Raw genomic sequence first — 17,985 nt, 5'->3', positions numbered from 1 at the left:
GCTAGCACAGTGGTGAGCAATTTCAGACAGCAAAATTCAGTCCACTTTCCAAACACCAGTTTGAAAATACCAACTCAAGTTAAATCATACTAACACTGCTGATAACAACAACAAAAAAAAAAATTAAAAAATCACAGCCTTTGGTTTGGTCAGGGAGTAGTCTTCTACCTTCCAGTCTTTGATTACTGAATTCAGACAGAAGAAAAAATTAAAATTAAAAAAAGAGTGGACAGAAAGTTCTATGAAATGTATTATTTTCATTCAATGAAAAATAATATGCAAAGTTTATCTTGTGTAATGACTTACTTTAAAAGAAAAGAAAAATGGCTTTCATACAGACAAGTTCAGTAAGGCTGAACTTCATGAAAGATTTATATGGAGGCACTCACCTCAGACCCTCCAGAAAATTTAAAGGACTCGGGAGTAATCCCAACTGTTTTGAAAATGGACATGCCAATCACTTGCTGATAGAGAGTTGCAGAAGAAATTTAGGACACGATTCAAGCAACATGGTGAAATGGGAAGATTAGGTGAGAGGCACAACCTGTTAACATGACTGCAGAAATATTCAAGGATAAAAGCTCTCCTTGCTGACAGTACTCATGTAGCTCTCCTCCTAACCTTCCTTCTCAAGAAAGATGGTAAGGTGATTAAGAATTCACATCTCCACATCTTGCTCAGCACTACAGCTAGTATGCTATCAGCTCTGTTGCCTGTTTGCTTCTGATGCAGCTGTCACAAAACAACTCTGGCTCTTGCCAGAAAAAAAAAGTAAGAAATAGAGGGAAAGTCTCCCCTGCTGTTCGCTTTTTCAGATCTCAGAGCTAAGGTCACAATTTCAGCAGATTCTCTCTTTTCTGTTCTTCTTAGGGACTTGCCAATGACAGCTGATGTATAAGGTGGGAAGACAAAAGGAGGAGGTCATACATATGAGAAACTAGTCCTGAAAATAGATTGCTTCCCCTCAATAGGATGACTCTCACTTTTCTAACTACCAGGTTAGAAGCAATATTACCGGTTTGTTGGTTTTGACAAAAATGGAAGCACAAGAAAGATGTCTTAGGTGATTAAATTCATTCAGAAGCCTTTCGACAAAGCAAAAAAGAATGGTAAGATCAAGAACATCTTTAGACCTAGTAGAACTTCCACTGCAAGGAGAAAGAAGTTACAACAGTAAATAAAAATACAAGGATTTTATTCTTTCTTATTCTTACCTGTCCAACCATGCAAGCAGGGCCTTAGCAGCACCAATAAGCTCTACCACAGAAGTAAGGAATTCATTGGGGGGCTTGCGTGAAGTATTCCCGTCATAATTCGAGCTTTTTCTACGGGTACAGATGTAATTTTGTAGATTGTTGGATGATGCACGCAGCTTGAGAACCAAGTTCTTCATGTTGTCTGTTTCAAGGCCATAGTTCTGGAAGAAATATTATGAAGTTTGATGAGTTTCCCTATTTCTTATTCCACGCATGCAAACTCATCTGGATTCAAAGGTCAAAGGATATGCCTTTTCATTTCGAAGTGGAAGAGACAAAAATGCAGGTTAAATGAAATGTATAAGAATGTTCTCATCAAGTCAGTTTGCTGAAGCAAAGCAGTCTTCAAATGAAGAAACCACATCTATCAAGATCTGACAGGACAAGGGTGAATGGTTTTAAACTAACACAGGGTAGATTTAGGTTAGGTGTTAGGAGGAAGTTTTTCACTCAGAGGATGCAGTGGAACAGGGTGCCCAAGGAGGCTGTGGATGCCCCATCCCTGCAGGCATTCAAGGCCAGGCTGGATGTGGCTCTGGGCAGCCTGGTCTAGTGGCTGGCAACCCTGCACATAGCAGGGGGGTTGAAACTGGATGATCATTGTGGTCCTTTTCAACCCAGGCCATTCTATGATTCTGTAATGATACATCCCCAACATTTAAGTTGCTTTTATGCATTTTTAAACCATATGAATTTCAGTTAACTCTTGGCATACCTTGCCACATGGTGGCAAGCTGACATTCTTTCAGAATGTATGGCATTTCCAGGAATTTTCTTGTATGGAATTTCCAGCAAGTTTCTCTGGATCTGAGATGGATGAGGTAATCCTAACATTATCTTCATTTGGTGCAACTAGGCCTTTTACTGGAAGAAATAGTTCTTTACTCACCTCCCTAACATCCAACGCTTTGTAGATCACCACTGTCTTTCTTATATTGACAAATCTTAAATACTTGATCATTTTCTAAGATTCATTCTGCATTACAGGCACTAAAGGCTTTTGTGGGAGCCAGACCTCCTCAATTTTATTGAAATTAATGAGATAGAGGACATTATTCTACCAGAACGAAGCCACAAAGTCAGATGAGTCAGATATCATTTACTCCCCAAATGTAGTTTGAGTAACATAATTGCTCTGGTTTTCTTTTTGTTGAAGGAAAATAAATACTGTTTTCTCTTAAAATGTTTTTATACTGTGATATATAAATAGTGAAGCAACATTTCATTCACAACTAAAGACAGTTTAAATTGGCAAGAGATAAAAAAAACATCTACTGGAAGTAAATGCAATTTCACAGTCAAAAGCTGGAATAAATATTTGAGCTTTCAGTAGCCATGTTCCTTGATTACAGCGTGCAGTTGTTTGCAGGTTTGAGGACTGTATTAACACTAAGTAATTAAATCCATTTTTACATGTTATGTTTTCACTCAACAGCATCTTTATAAAAGCTTTTAAACCAAACAGGTGTGCAAGTTCCAGTGGTAACTCCAACTTTAAAAAAATCCATATGCAACCATATCATACTTCTTAAGATTAAAACAATTGTTTTAAGCAACACATTGATTGTATCATTCCAAAGGTGTCAGAAATGCTACATTATAGCTGCTCTGAAGGCAACTCACTCTGTTTTATAACAAAGATTTTCTGCCTGCTGTCACTGCACAGGTAATGACCATTGAATAGCAATATGCTACTGACTACCTTCTCATTTTCTACTTATCCTACCTTGTGGTAGGCAATAATTAGTTCTTTTAGACTGAAGACTCATACCCCTCTTAAAAAAAAAAAAAAAAGAACCAACATGCCTGCTTTTGCTTTTCTCTATTCCGCTAACACAGATTCTTGTTACCAACCTCCATGTTCCACAATGTAGTCAGCTGTGTCATTTTTTATCCCTTCCTCCTCAAACAACTAAGCCAGCTACAGCCAACATTAATTTCATTCAACTCCAAGTTCCAAGGAATTCCCAACTCCATTTCAGACCACAACATCGCCTAGGCTGGCACAGAGTTCTGGAAGTCTCATTCCAACCTCCTGCCCACAACAGCCTCAGCTGTGAGCTCATCCCAGGTTGTTATGAGTTTTACCCAATCAAGTCTTTAAAATCTCAAAGATCTAAGCTTTCTGGACAACCTGATCCACTGCCTGATTGCCCTGACCAACCTGGTTGCCCTCCACTGACCTGCTTTAGTATTGTCAGTATCTTCCCCGTTCTTGGAGCTATAGGAGGAATAGGTAGACTAATGAGCGACAAGTAATGGGCGATCACTCCTCTTCAAATCCTGCCCGTGCTCTCAGGATGCTGCTGACCTTCTTGTTGCTAGGACACACTGCTGCCTTACGGCCCCATTCTTACCACGAAGAAAGGCCCATAATACAAGCTGGAGTGCTTTAGAAAGTTAAGTGATTAAACAAAATCTTTGCTCAAAAATAAGTCTGTGCAAGGAGAGGTTTGAACTAAATTACCTTTAAAATACTTATACCTTGTACATTACTTGAACTCATTGGGATGTCATCCATATACCCTCCTCCCTTCCCTCAGGGCCCTTGGCAAGGAAGTACTCCCGCACAGGAGCAGGGGTCAAGAGGATATATCCAATAAAACAATTAAACAAACAAAACCAAAACGCTGTTACAACAGCAGAGGATATCCTTAAATTTTTCAGGATCACAGACTGGGAAAGATACAGATTAATAAACAATGTTCAAATACTTGCTTACTACCATATGTAAACTTACCACCTTTTAATTTTAACAAAAGACACAAGAATATCATTCAGATTCATTTCTTACAGTCTCTTTTTTTTTTTTCCCCTCTGTTACAGGACATTGCAAATTACTTTATTTTTGGAGGAATACTTTCTCACCAAAAAGTTTAGCCATACATTCTTTTGGCCACACAAATTTGAAAATAGCTATGTGCCAAAATTTTCCCCCTTGAACAGAGGGATTAAAGGATGCTGGCCTCCCTCCTTCCACAAGTAGACAGAAAATACAACTACTCTTTTTTTTTTTTTCTCCCCTGTAGAGTAGTAAAACAACCTAATCAGACAACTTAACTCTGAGAGAGTCTTTGTACATTTAAGTATCTCCAAAATTCTTTCAGTCACTCAGGTGAAGAAGTTGTGCTAACTGTTTTGTAAATGTATGTGATTAGAGATGGCCCCAGCACTTAACAGTATACTTGACGGTATATCAGATCCGATTTCATCTTTGTTCTAAAATATTTATGCTCTCCTTATCGTATTTGTTTCATCTTATTTACACAGTGGGTCAGCCCAGCGTGACTTTTCCAGTCCAGTTAGTTTTTAAAGAACTCCATCAAATAGATCTCAATTTCAAGGTGGACTTCAGCAACACAGGCTTTGTATCTGGAGATACAGAGCCTCCACCTTATGACTGCAGCTGGTCTGCTCAGCAGTCTCAGGAGTACACCATGGCCAAACTGTTCAGTTGCTGCACTCAGCCTTTCTACGGCTTCTTCCAGAGATACGACAGAGGGCAACTGAGATATCTATGACACCAGTTCATGCTTTAGGAAATGTCCTGGCTAAGAACTACGTCTACTCAGCACAACAGTGAGCATTATAGCTCATCAATACAGGATATCAAATTCTTCAATTTCAGATTTGCCCTGAGGAATTAACATTTCAAGAACAAAGGGGTCATCACAACTCAAACCATCTCTATTCCACAGGCATCCTGACCTGTTTTCTCTAACACACAGAAAACATTATGCTCCTTCACCAGATACAGATTTGCCATTGTGCACATTTTTCTTTCACTGACAAAGTGAGAAAACAACCAGTAATTAAAAAAAAGTATGTGCTCTGGCTGTGATTCTGTCCAAGCTGACACTATCTTGACCAATCCACAAATAACCAGCTATTTCTTCTTCATCTGCAGTGTCACTCTTGCATGTCGAGTCTGTCAAAGTGTTGCTTTGCAGCAAACCACTTAAAAAAAAAAAAAAAAAACATGCCCTCCTTTATTGTATTGTGTTCTGAGCTGGTTTAGCTCCCTGAAGTGCCTCACCTCATCATCAGCTGACTGCAAGCAGAAAGGATAATAATCAAAGAAAGGAAAAGGGGGGGAAGGGGAGGTGAGGTGGCAGCTGACTTAAACTAATTTTTATTGTCATGGACCTGAAGCCTTAATTCAGGACAGATAGGAATGCTGATATTATGGCAGCACACCAACAGCCTACAAGCCTTCACAGCAACACACAACTGACACATAAAACTCATGCTTTTCCGAAGCATTCTACATTAACAGGTTATAATATCTAAAATGTTATTATTTAAGTAATCAAAAGGTTTTAGATGTTGCTCATGAGCCACAGAAGGTTATATTTTAAATCGAGAGTGGCAGGAAAATATCAAAGTTACTCTCATCAAAACAGGAGCTGAAGCCAGCGGTCAAGAGCACCTTATGTCAAACATTCCCAGCCTGTTACTCATTAACCTGGGCAGCCACACATGGGGCTATGGCAAGAGAGAGCATGCACAGGTGCACAACAGAGCTTGCGGACAAGAGCGTGCTCTTACCAAACCCCATTATATTTAATGAGAAATAGTACACTGACCAAACAGTTGCTCAAGGTTGAAGCACTAGAATAAAAGAAAAAATAAAGTGTGGTTAACCAAAGTCAAAAGAGCACTGCAGTCATGTCCCAGCTGACCTGGGCTGATATAGAGCCCTGCTGTTGCCAAGGGACACCTTCCCTTTCACAGCCATCTTCAAATGCTGCAGTGCAAAGAGCTAGATTTTCTGTCTGATCCAGCTAAAAACTAGCTCAAGAAAAAAGTGGATAAAAATAGGCTGAACACCTGTCCAACAGTTTATACAATGGGCTGTATGCATACAGAAACACTGGATGTAACACAAGGTACTGTCAATGTCCTTTATTTCTACTCTCCCTTTTAATAAAAACATTTCCTAAAGAATCCTCTGGAGTTTGAAACTTCCTCATAAAAATTTGAGACCTCTAGAAAATTGAAATCTTATGAAATGATGCATAGGTGTGGTACTTTTGATAAGGAACAGCCACAAAAGTCTAAGACATCAGGTATGTAAACTATCAAGCTTGGGATTTAAAAGTCATTTTAGCAAATGACCTTTTACAGAGATAACAACAGTACAAATAAAATGCAAGAGTTACTTGGTAGGATAACCTCGTGGCATGAGGTTATATGTTGCTGCATTGGTAATGTGCTGGCATTATTACTAGTGGTATTATTAAAAGGTACAAAGCTAAGGAAAAAAAAAAAAAGTATGTTCTGGTATGCTTTTGGTAGTTATATTTTTGTTATGTTCTGTTTTTTTAATTAATTAAAATCAATATCTTCATTCAATCTTCATTCTAATCTCAAGAAAAAAAATGTTTGGAAGCGAAAAAATTAGCTCCTATAATACAATGTAGTTAAGGATCCAGAAATCTAATCCAAAAAACATGACATTAAAAGTCATTCTATTTGCACATAATTTCCTGTTAATGTTTGCATTATTTTATGTTTATTAAGCCCAAACAGGCAAGGCGACTCATCAGGGAACAGTGAGTAAACATTCAGTTTCATCAACATTCCTTTTTGTCCCACTTATTCAAATGGACTGAGAAAGCTTATTTTCCAGGATTGTTATCCCTCCTTTTGTGGTTTTGCACGAGTTTAAAAAAGCATATTTATGTATATTTGTTCCTTTTCCACCAAACAGTTCAATCAACAAAAATATCTTCCACCCATCCCTTTCCTCACTCAAGCAAATACTGTCACCACAAAAAGATGGAGGCATTCATGCTGATGCGGTTTGGTTTCCCCCTCTGGAAAGTTCAATTCTTTTTATATGTTCTCTAAATTCCTTACATGAATCTTTAAATAGGTCTTCAACATCTGTTCAGAAAAATCTTACTGCACCAACTCAAGTGCAACAGAAATGCGTGCTCACAAGAAACCTTCACTTCTTATCCCTGACCACACTCTTTCCTGCTGCCTCTTCAGTATCAGCTCTGTGGCATATGTTGCTGCTAAGATTAGGAAACGTTGTCTAAAAACTGAAGTAGTTGAGAAAGATTTGTTGGGTTCTTTTTGTTTTCTCTTGTTTTTGTTTTGTTTTTTTTGCTATGTTGCAGCAGTAAACATCATAACTTGCAGACATCTACAGCTTGGCAGGGTAGAACTCACACATGGGGCTTTATCCCTATAAAATCTAAGTGTATTGGTATCCTTCCTCAAGTGACCCACTATCTTTTTTACTATTTTTTCCCCCATCAACCTAATGAGTTTTGGAAAAGGTGAATGCTTGAGAAGGATTACCGTAGGAGAAAGATGTTCCAAAGACAGCTACTTCACTGCCTTTGGAGTCTCAAGTGCTACTGCAGTGTAAGGAAACCAAACCTCCAATCTGCAAAAGTGGCTGGGAACTAGACAAAAAAGATATTGCCATTCAGAGGGATCTCAACAGACTCAAAAGGTGGGCCTGGGTGAACCTAATGAGGTTCAACACAGCAGTGCAAGGTTTTGCATTTGGGCTGGAGGAATCCCACACATATATATGGACTGGAAGGAGCAGTCCTTGAGAGCAGCCCTGTGGAGAAGGACCTGTGGGGGTGCTGATGGATGAAAATCTTAACATGAGCCAGCAGTGTGCTCTTGCAGCTTGGAAAGCAAATGGTATCCTGTGCTCCATTAGAAGAGGGGGTCCAGCAGGGACAGGGAGGTGACTGTCCCCCTCTACTCTGCTCTTGTGAGGACCCATCTGCAGTACTGTGTCCAGGTCTGAAGCCCTCAGTACAAGAAAGACAGAGAGCTGTGGGAGAGGGTCCAGAGGAGAGCCACAAAGATGATCAGGGGACTGGAGCACCTCCTTTACAAAGACAGGCTGAAGGAGCTGAGCTTGTTCAGCCTGGAGAAAAGAAGGCTGCGGGGTGACCTCATTGCATCCTTTCAGTACCTAAAGGGAGCCTACAAACAGGAGGGGAGTCAACTCTTTGAAAGGGTTGATAGCTGCAGTACAAGGGGAAATGGTTTTAAGTTGAGGGAAGGGAGATTTAGGTTGGATGTCAGGGGGGAAATTCTTTACAGAGAGTGGTGAGGTGCTGAAACAGGCTGCCTAGAGAGGTTGTGGATGCCCCGTCCTTGGAGGTGTTCAAGGCCAGATTGGATTGAGCCCTAAGCAGTCTGGTCTAGTATTAAATGGGGAGGTTGGTGGCCCTGCATGTGGTGGGTGGGTTGGAGATTCATGATCCTTGAGGTCCCTTCCAACCTGGGCCACTCTTTGATTCTGTGAAGGTAAATTTTTCTTGAGAAGAGCAGAACTGAGGAATATCCAAAACACCCACAAGGCTTCTACCTATCACCAGAACTGACAACATCTGAAGTCCTACCTCAGGCTGGCCCAGTCAATGCTACATATCCACAGAATAAGCCAAAAGCATGGTGAAAAGAAGAAAAGCTAAGTTCCTGAGTGCCTTTGGCTCTAATGAAAGTTCACAAAAAACTGGGGAAATGTCACCACATACACATACACACAAATTTAAAGTCATATTTATATCCCCAACCTACTTTCAAACTAATTACTTTCCACTAATACTAGTGGAATAGAGAAACCTCTGTTCTCTCAAACAGAAAGAGAAGAGACAGCAACAGTAAAAAAAAAAAATTGTGCTTCTGGAATTAAAAAAAAGTTGTCTGTCTCTAGAATTCAAGACACATCATCTCTTGGGAACAAAGATCAACACTGATTTTCTACCATTATCCCAAAAACTGAAGGGAAAGGATATGTACAAAGTGACAAAGGGCATAGCTTAAATACAGAAATTCTTCCTCCTCTTCTTAAAAAGGAAACAAGGATATTTCAGCTACAATATGTAAACTCTGTCTAATGCATTAACTTGAACTGCATTTCACAAAGGATTTCCAGAAATGAGACCAAGGTCAAAACTTTTGTCTACTAAGGAAATTAGAAGGAAATTGTAGGAGATAAAACACAGCTTTAGGTTCTGGCAGTTATCCAGCTTTGTTCATTTTATTCTAATATTTTAAGAAGAAAGAAGAAAAAAAGTGCCTTTGAGGGCTGCCACATCCATTATATCAATCAGGACTGTACATAGTACACTTAGTAATTCACCAGACTCCTTCACTTGCCTGACAGATTATCCCTTGACACATGAATCACATGCATGCTAACTCAGTACCACTATTACAGCTTTCTTTTAAATGTTAAAAAATAAACAAGAAACAAACAAACAAACAAAAAAAACAAAAACAAACAAACAAACCCTGCTTATCAAATATTGAAAAGAAAATAAAAGTTTCAGTAAACGTAAGAACAACTCTTCGGGAATTGTTTCAGTCCGTGCACAGTTGTTTTATTAAACACACTTCCTTCAATATATACTATGTAATGTCTTTGTGGTTATGAATAGAAACGACACCCATAGCACCTTCCTGCTGCACATAAAGCACGTGTCACTGAGGCAATAAAGACTCTCCATTTTTAGAAGAACATGCTCTTTGCTGCAAGATGTGCCTGACAAACAGAGGGCAGGCCAGTACTGGCCAAGGAATCACAGGGCAGCCTCTGCCACCCCTCCAGCTGATGTCATTGTATATAATATCTCTGGCACTCAAGCACTGCACTACATCAAATACATCTTCAAGACTATGTCCAAACTACAGCTTTTAAATAATTCCTGCAGCAGTAACATGGCACAGCAAAACAATTTGAAATATATTTATTCATTTCAGAGTATGTTTGTTTTAAAAGCATCCGCACAGTAATATATGAGGGGTAATACGAAGGAACAGCTTATGTTCCAAATCCAGTAAGTTGAACTCACACAGTTACTTAGTAATCAAAACATCCCTTACTTCAAGAGCGCTTATTTCACTTTGTATGTGGACTACAAGATCTTGTCCTATTCTCATTGCAGCTGATGTGAAAAATCACTAATCGCTGTCATTTCAACAGCATGTGTTCTGTCTGCTAAAACAAATTCACCCTACTCAACAGCAATTTTAATCACAGTTCACTAATAGAAGCCACAAGATCTCACAATGCTACTCAGCCAATGCTTCTCTTCAGAAATGCAACTAAATCAGCATTTCCACTTATCAGAGAAAAGCCTGCAAGAATATAACACAAAGCCTGCAAGAACTAAACTTACTGCTTTCTTTTGCCGTAATGTCTAACAGTGTGAAAGGCATTATGATTTCATTAGGCTTGCTTTACATATTCAACAAGAAAAGCATTTAAAGAAATTATTTGTCTGTTCACCACTTCACTAACCAGTGCACACAGGAGATCCACAGCTTCTAAAACCAGTTCCTGGTGTCCAATCCGTGTAATACCCATATCTTCAAGATCCTGGTGAGAAATCTGTAACAACTGTTCACCATTTATCTTCTCCCGTTCAAATTTGTGGACGTACTGCTGCAGGCAATCATCCAGGCCTAACAAAGCACAACAGAAAGAGAGAAGGGGACATAATTACAATTTCTGTGTTTTGCTTCCCGTCCCCACATCATTAAAAAAAAAAAGACAAATGGAATAGCAGACAATATATAGTGTCAAATTATCAAAGAAACTTGCAGTGAAATCAAGGATTAAAAGTTGCTCCAAAAGGGTACAGAGATGGAGTATGCAGATTTTAAGGACCTTGGGGTCACCTGAGTCAATACATAACCTGTTTACTCTTCATGGATCAAGGTAACAAGGTAAGGATGTCTCGCTGGTGTCAGCACAAGCAAAGCTACCAAGAGACATGTGCAGACTCAGCCTTAATGTAATCCTAACCATGAAGAAAAGCACTGATAAAAAATAGTCAACCAAAAAAAGGTAAATACAAGGCAAGAAAGAAAACCAAGAACTTGCCCAATGCCAGCTAAACAAACAGAACAAAAATCCACAGTCCCTCATCCACTTCTAAATAAAACAGCTGAATGATGAGAGGGAAATGGAACAAAAAAAGGCAAAGCAACCAACCTGATGTTAGCCTCAAGTCTCACTACTTGATTCATGAGCCCCTACAGTTTCCTGAATCAATCACTCTTTCCTCCCCCTTGTAAGTTAACAGCACACATCAATAAGAAATTTAATTTTATTTTTGTAGCTACAAAGTATTTTTAAAACAGTTAAGAGCATTTTATCTGTCACAACAATATCCTCGCTTTAAATTATGATTGTATGATCCCATTTTCTCTACAGTACCTCCACAGTACCTCTATCCCTCTTCTATTGGTTAAACTGATTAGAGAAAGGATTTGTCTTCCATTTAACTCAACTGTATATGTTAAATCTGTTTTCTCATATATACTGCTTGTTTTGACTGTTCTTAAAGATTTTGTGTACAGCAGTCTAGGGAAAAACATTTGGGTGGCTGTGTTATTTTAAAGACAAAGTACTACTCTGATCCAACATATTAACAAGAGCTAAAGGAATAGACCCAATGTTTGTTTGGTAGAAATGTATCATGCTGACAATAGTTGACACAAACAAGATTCAGATTACACACTTGACATCTATTTTGTAGCATCTACAATAACTACGTAGGTTCACCAATCAGTTTTAAAAAACTGAACTTTTAACTGTAAAAAAGATGTTTATCCACTGAGTTGGATGAAGAGGAAGACATGGAGAGGGACTGCTGAAGATGAGAAACACTGATAGCGCTCTGAACTGCAAAGAAACAAGACAGGAAACAAGAACTCAGTTCAACCCATCAGGGTGCAGTAGCAGCCTGGAAAGCAAGCACCAGTGCATGCCAAGAAAGCAGCCAAGACAAATCACACAGGGGCCCAAGGGCCTACATCTAACAAGTTTGCTTCCTAAGGGCAGGACAAGCCATTACTACCCTACACTCTCTGCTCACAGAAGATCAGAACTCTCATTGGCGCCCACTTTAGCACACATCACTTGCCTTTATAACACTCACCAAGAAATTAATAAGGACCGACAGCCTGGCATTTAACAGTAACCCCTTTATATGTCTCATGCAAGCTTAATTATTGCAACACATCAAAATCTGGCTGGACAGGCTTGACTCCTCCACGTGCAGAGCTACTGGTGGCTACAGCTTGAATTTTAAGCATAATTATGAATGTGAGATCCTGCATGCAAGATGAGTGCAGTCTCCCAGAGCTACAGTTGTGCAGGGCGCACTCTCTCTTTCCATCTGTCTTGGCAAGGCCTCATAAATCCTGAAAATTGAGCCCAGCATTCCGTTTCCCACAGGCACCAATTTCTCCCTTAGGCTACACAAACTCTTTTCCCAGGAAAAATAATAAAACGATCTAGCCTTCATTGTTTAACAATTTATTTTTTAAAGCAAATTCTCAACCAAGGCTGACACACAGAGCACATGTTTGGCATTCCCAATTTTTAATGCTGTCTTGCAGACCAGTTTCCCATCATTTGCCATTGAAAGCCAATAGTTCCCATTACATATTGCACAAACACCTAGAATAAAATGCTAGTTAGCATGCAATAAAATTTTTACTTTTCAAGTTTCTTGGACATGCTGTTGCTTTTGCTTCTAGCTTTTGTGTGTGTCGACTCAATGTGCTGTGCTAAAACATGAGACTTAAAAAAAAAAATAAATGTACATAACCCCCAAGGAATACAGCTATGTCTTTCAGCTTATCTCTGGGGCTTTTTTCTTTTTTCTTTCTTTCTTTTTTTTTTTTTTTTTTTTTCCTTTTTTTTTTTTTAATTCATACTTGTCTGTTCTTGAAGGTCTATTACAACTTAGATATACTTAAACACAATACTTTTGTGATCACACAACATAATTATTTTGTAAAGTAAAATATTTTTTAAAATCATTATAATGTTAATTCAAAGCAGTCAATACAGGGGCCCAGCTGCTCAGACAAATGCATTTAGATGAAGTGATCAAAAGTATAAAAAACAGGAAGTGAAGACAAACCCACACACTTATTGTAGGCGTTCACTAATGGTTTAAGATGAGCTTTCTAATATAAGCCTTATTACTTTTTCTAAGAAGCACGTGGAAAAGTCTTTAACAATTTAATTGGGATTGCAACCACATTTATGGCATATTGTTTAATTTTCCATCATATCAATGAAATATTTAAATACGCAAGCAACAATTAAAAAAACCTTATTCTCCTAAGAAAGAAAGGAAAATAGAGGAAAAACATCTCAAATCCATTCAACAAAATTAACTAAATAATAATACTTAAGTTTAAAAGTCAGCATTGAAATGCAAACCTGAACACACTTCTTATTTTTCCCTTCTTCCAAACATCTTAGTTCTTTCCTTGTATTTTCTTTGTTTTTCAGCACCTAATGTAGATTGAATATGGCCTGCTAACAAAGTCTAGATATCTTAAAGAAACTAAAATTAATTAAAAGCTCTAGAAGAAGCCTACATCACTCAGAATGATGCATTTTCAATACGTAGCTCGTTACAGTGACATCCAAGTTGCACAGGATGTTTCTACCTTCTTAAATGGACAGAATATAGTGTCTGGTTACAGGTTATACAGACAAGACAAACAAAACATGCTCTAAGTCAAGCTGCTTTGCGTCTGTTACAATTTACAACAGAGTAACAGTGAGACTTATTTTCTCAATTATTCTGTTCTCAACAAGTTGCTGAGAAATAAATTTAGCAATAAATTTTTCACTGATTTAAATTCAAACATATCACAATAAATCATGGCAACATTAGCAGACTCGGGCAAGAAAACAGTTTCTAGTATTTATTTCTTTAAAAATGCAATTAAGATTCTATCATTGGAAAAGACATCTATGTTTATCTTCTTTACCCACTCAAGAGCCTTTCCGAAGTCTCCAACTATTCATTTGATTCTCTGTGTGTGTTTTAAAAGCACATCTCAACTGCACGTTGAAGAGAAATCTTTGTATTGTTTCACACACATAAATGAAAACCATGCATGAAAGATCATTCCCGTTTACATAACTACTACAGAATGAGGGAAAACAATAATTGAAGTACCAATTGCAATGGTACCCAAGTTTTATCACATTTCTAACTATGACTTTGATGAAAAAAAAAAAAAACCCACAATAAAATATTATCTGTATTATAAAAAGACTTTGCAGAGCAGTAATATAATTTGCACAAAACTCCCTCCCAAGTTTTGGCAGGTGTAGAGATGTGCAACAGATCTTAAGAACTGTCTAGACTTTTCTGTCTAAAATAACCTTCCACAACTGTGCAGATCATTCTGAAAGATATTCGATACCTTGCATTCAAGCAAAAACACTAGAATGAATCTCACATTTACAGACTTACACTGATAGCAATCTCACACTGTTTCCAAGATTAGAGAAAGTTATTTTGAATAAGAATTGAGAGTAAAAAATAACTTTGAGAGGAGTAAAAACAGGAGTTTGGATCCAAGCCATAACTATCAGCTTACTATTTGGAGAGAATTAACATTTCTATTGGTGATAGAAATCAACTGTTCAGCAGTAATACATCTGACTACCAAAATACTAGAGATTCTACCAGCACAGTCATCGAGTAATTTAATTTCATGTTTTTCACTCACCTGCTGTGCTGGACATTGGCAACTAATTTACCTACAACAAATGAATAAAATCAGTTAACTAACATATTACAGCCACGGGTTCAAGACCAGCTGACCCACCTCCCTCCATACCATTTTCCCATACTTTCTTCTCTTGTGAGGCCACAGAGCCTATAGAATCAAACATGACTGTGGTGAAAAGAGGTGCAGACAGACCAGGAAAAGGAGTGAGAAAAAACTGGATTGTGACTGGGATCATTGCTTTAAAATATATTTTAATGATAACTCAAAATGTCCAAATTGACAAAAGGAAGCAGGCAGAACACAAGTCATTTGAACAGAGAAAGGGCAAGACCTTCCCCTCCTCATAACACCATCATGGAAATTAACCACTCATCACCTCAGGGAAATAGAGCTTTATTAACATGTACCCAACCTCTTCTTCGCTGAGTAACTTTTTACTAAACTCACAGAAGCTGGTGTCTCATGGTAGCTACAGGGTTTAGCTGTGCCTCTCAGCCCATCAAGGGGCTCCTGAGGACCTTAAAATGCAGGCAAGGAGGGACTGCCAAAATCATTTTGCCTCATTGCCTCAAAAACACACACATTTTGGAGTCATAAGAGTTTGACCATACCAACTTAAAAAGTCACTCTAGTTCATTCTAGTTCTCCTTCCAAGGTCTTCTCAGTTGCACATTTTAATCTCAAAAGAATCCTTGCACACACACACACACAAATCCATTCCCTCCAGTTTTGAAAGACCATCAATTATGTAAGAGTCTTTGACATACACCATTATATTATCATTTATATGCCATATCCCTTCATAACTCATTGCAATAGCTTCCTCTCTTTGTTTCCTTTAACTATTTCCAGGATTCAAATTTATTAAAGGAAAAGTAGGATGGAATCAAGGCAGGAAATGAACATTTAAATAAGGAATGTGTTAGTTCATCATAAGCAGGGGAACCATCACCTGAGAAAGCAGATGAAATTAAAGAAAAATTCTGCAAGACAAGTGAGAAAAGCTAGAGCTCAGAAGAACAGGTAAGAGTGAAGAACAAATTTAAAAGAAAGTTTCAGAAGGAAAATAGACTTAACACATCATTTTCTAGAATGTGGGAACACTGTCCCACTCTATCATGGATGCCATTCTCTTCCTACAGTATGATGGACTAACAGACCAGTGATCACAGAATCATCAACGTTGGAAAAGACCTACAAGATCACCCAGTCCAACCATCCACCTATCACCAATAGTTGAAGGACATGGTTTAGTGAGAACACAACGTCCAACCGTTCCTTGAACACCTCCAGCATCAGTGACTCCACCACCTCCATGGGCAGCCCATTCCAGTGCCTGAATACTCTTCCAGAGAAGTAATATTTCCTAGCATCCAGCCTGAATCTCCCCTGGTGCAGCTTGAAGCCATTCCCTCTGATCCTATCACTGTTACACGAGAGGAGGCCGACCGCCAGCTCACTACAACCTCCCTTCAGGTAGTTATGGAGAGCAATCAGGTCTCCCCTGAGCCTCCCCTTCTCTAGACTGAACATTCACAGCTCCTTCAGCTGCTCCTCATAAGCCCTGCGCTCCAGACCCCTCACCAGCTTTGTTGCCCTTCTTTGAACCCACTCCAGGGCCTCAATGTCTTTCTTGCAGTGAGGGGCAAGAAAGTGATGACTTCAACAAGGAATTCAAGGTCCAATTATACAATAAAAGACAACTCGAAAGCAGTCAATAGAAACCTAGCTTGGTAATAAATTGAGCTCTAAGTAAGAACTGATTTCTAGCACTTATATCCCTGAATGTTTCTCTGCTATGACTTAAAGCATTTATTTTTCTCTAAGTTTTCAAAACAAAAGTCTGGTTATCATTTTGCGTGAGCCACTTACAGGGGACAGAGCCCAAAGACCTCATATTGTCAAGAATAAAAAACTTGAATTACTGTCTAGTGTACAAAAATAAAACCTCATCTTCTTTCAATTTTTAATCTAAGGAGTTCCACAGTCACTCACAGCACCATCACCATCTAATGCATCAATGGCTTGGAAGTGTGCAGGGGAACCACAACTGAATAACAACAGGTTCTCATCATCAGCATCACTTATCCAGCACAAAACAACTCATTTATAAAGTAAGTTCTCCTCACATAATCAATTGAAAGTATTTCTTCTACCTTTCTGTTATCACCTGCATCTTAACTAAGCAGACATGCCTGTTGCCTCACCAGGAGTTAGGTCTATCTTTGCTGAACACAGACATCACCTGGAACTGCAACAATAGCTTCAAAGCTTCCTGTCTTCCTCACTCTGTTGAACAGGGATGGAACCAGTTGAATTGCTAGCCTCTCCCCACCAGCAGGGATGCAAAGGGCAACTCCCTCACAAAGGTGACACCAGGACAGAGAGAAGGAAGGGCAACACCTCCAGCTTTGATAATGAATGCTCTACTGTCCCTTCTGTAATCCCCCATGACTGACAGTTGCACAAAAACACTTCTGCAGCATGTTCTTTTTTTTTTTTTTTTTCAGCATTTCTGGCTAATGCATTTTCTCTGCAAAAATAGACCACTTAGACGTGTTCAAAATACCTTAAAATAAATTATTTCATTCAATTCAAATCCATCCATAAACCCCTTCGCATCTCTCAAATTCAAACCTGAAAGCTTTGCCATTTAATAAGAGAACCAGGGAAAAAAATCGAGTTGTAAACCATCCTTACTTGGAAGGGCTACAGAGACCACTTTTAAGCCTTAGTCATTCCAATGCAGGCAATCTTGGAAAACACAGTAGGAGGCCTATCAACACTATTTGCAGTCCTCTCTACAAAATCAATGACTGAACCCATTCCAATGGGCACTGTTATCATGCTCCAGACTGGACATGGAAGGGTAACTACAACTTCAACACTTCACAGGATAAATCCCAATAGGAAACACTAAGGAAGAGTGAAAAGTCTTTGTCCACACACTTGCTTAACTAGCAAGTTTACAAAGTAAGACATCTCTTAAAAAAAAAAAAAAAAAAAAAAAAAAAACAAACAGTGCTACCTTCTTAAGATTTCCCTCACAAAGTATTTTCAGGAAACTAAGCAAATGTAAGACCAGAGTCTTTAAAAAAAAGAACAGACACAAGACCTATAAAACTACAAGTGACAGAATAACAGATAGAGACCCAACTTTCAATGCAGGAATTAGGGAGAACAAATG

At 38.6% G+C, this 17,985-nt stretch overlaps 1 protein-coding gene across 3 annotated transcripts in view; it reads right to left on the bottom strand.

Moving 5' to 3' along the window:
- The window catches only part of CNKSR3 (CNKSR family member 3), a 62,276-nt gene that overhangs the window by 20,477 nt on the left and 23,814 nt on the right, over positions 1 to 17,985 (bottom strand). Inside the window, exons 2-4 of one of the 3 annotated variants that reach the window (XM_048935103.1) lie at positions 14,796 to 14,826; positions 10,543 to 10,706; positions 1,215 to 1,417 (exon numbers count right to left, since the gene is read on the bottom strand). In XM_048935103.1, coding sequence (XP_048791060.1) covers positions 1,215 to 1,417; positions 10,543 to 10,706; positions 14,796 to 14,811 — 383 coding nt within the window. In that variant the 5' untranslated portion in view covers positions 14,812 to 14,826. The remainder of the gene's footprint in view (positions 1 to 1,214; positions 1,418 to 10,542; positions 10,707 to 14,795; positions 14,827 to 17,985) is intronic. The other 2 variants (XM_048935102.1, XM_048935104.1) reach the window with 2 other exon arrangements.

Source organism: Lagopus muta, chromosome 2 (assembly GCF_023343835.1).
Source record: "Lagopus muta isolate bLagMut1 chromosome 2, bLagMut1 primary, whole genome shotgun sequence".
NCBI classification, from domain to species: domain Eukaryota; kingdom Metazoa; phylum Chordata; class Aves; order Galliformes; family Phasianidae; genus Lagopus; species Lagopus muta.
Note: the sequence above shows the minus strand (reverse complement) of the source record. Positions and strands in the feature narration are given on the sequence as shown.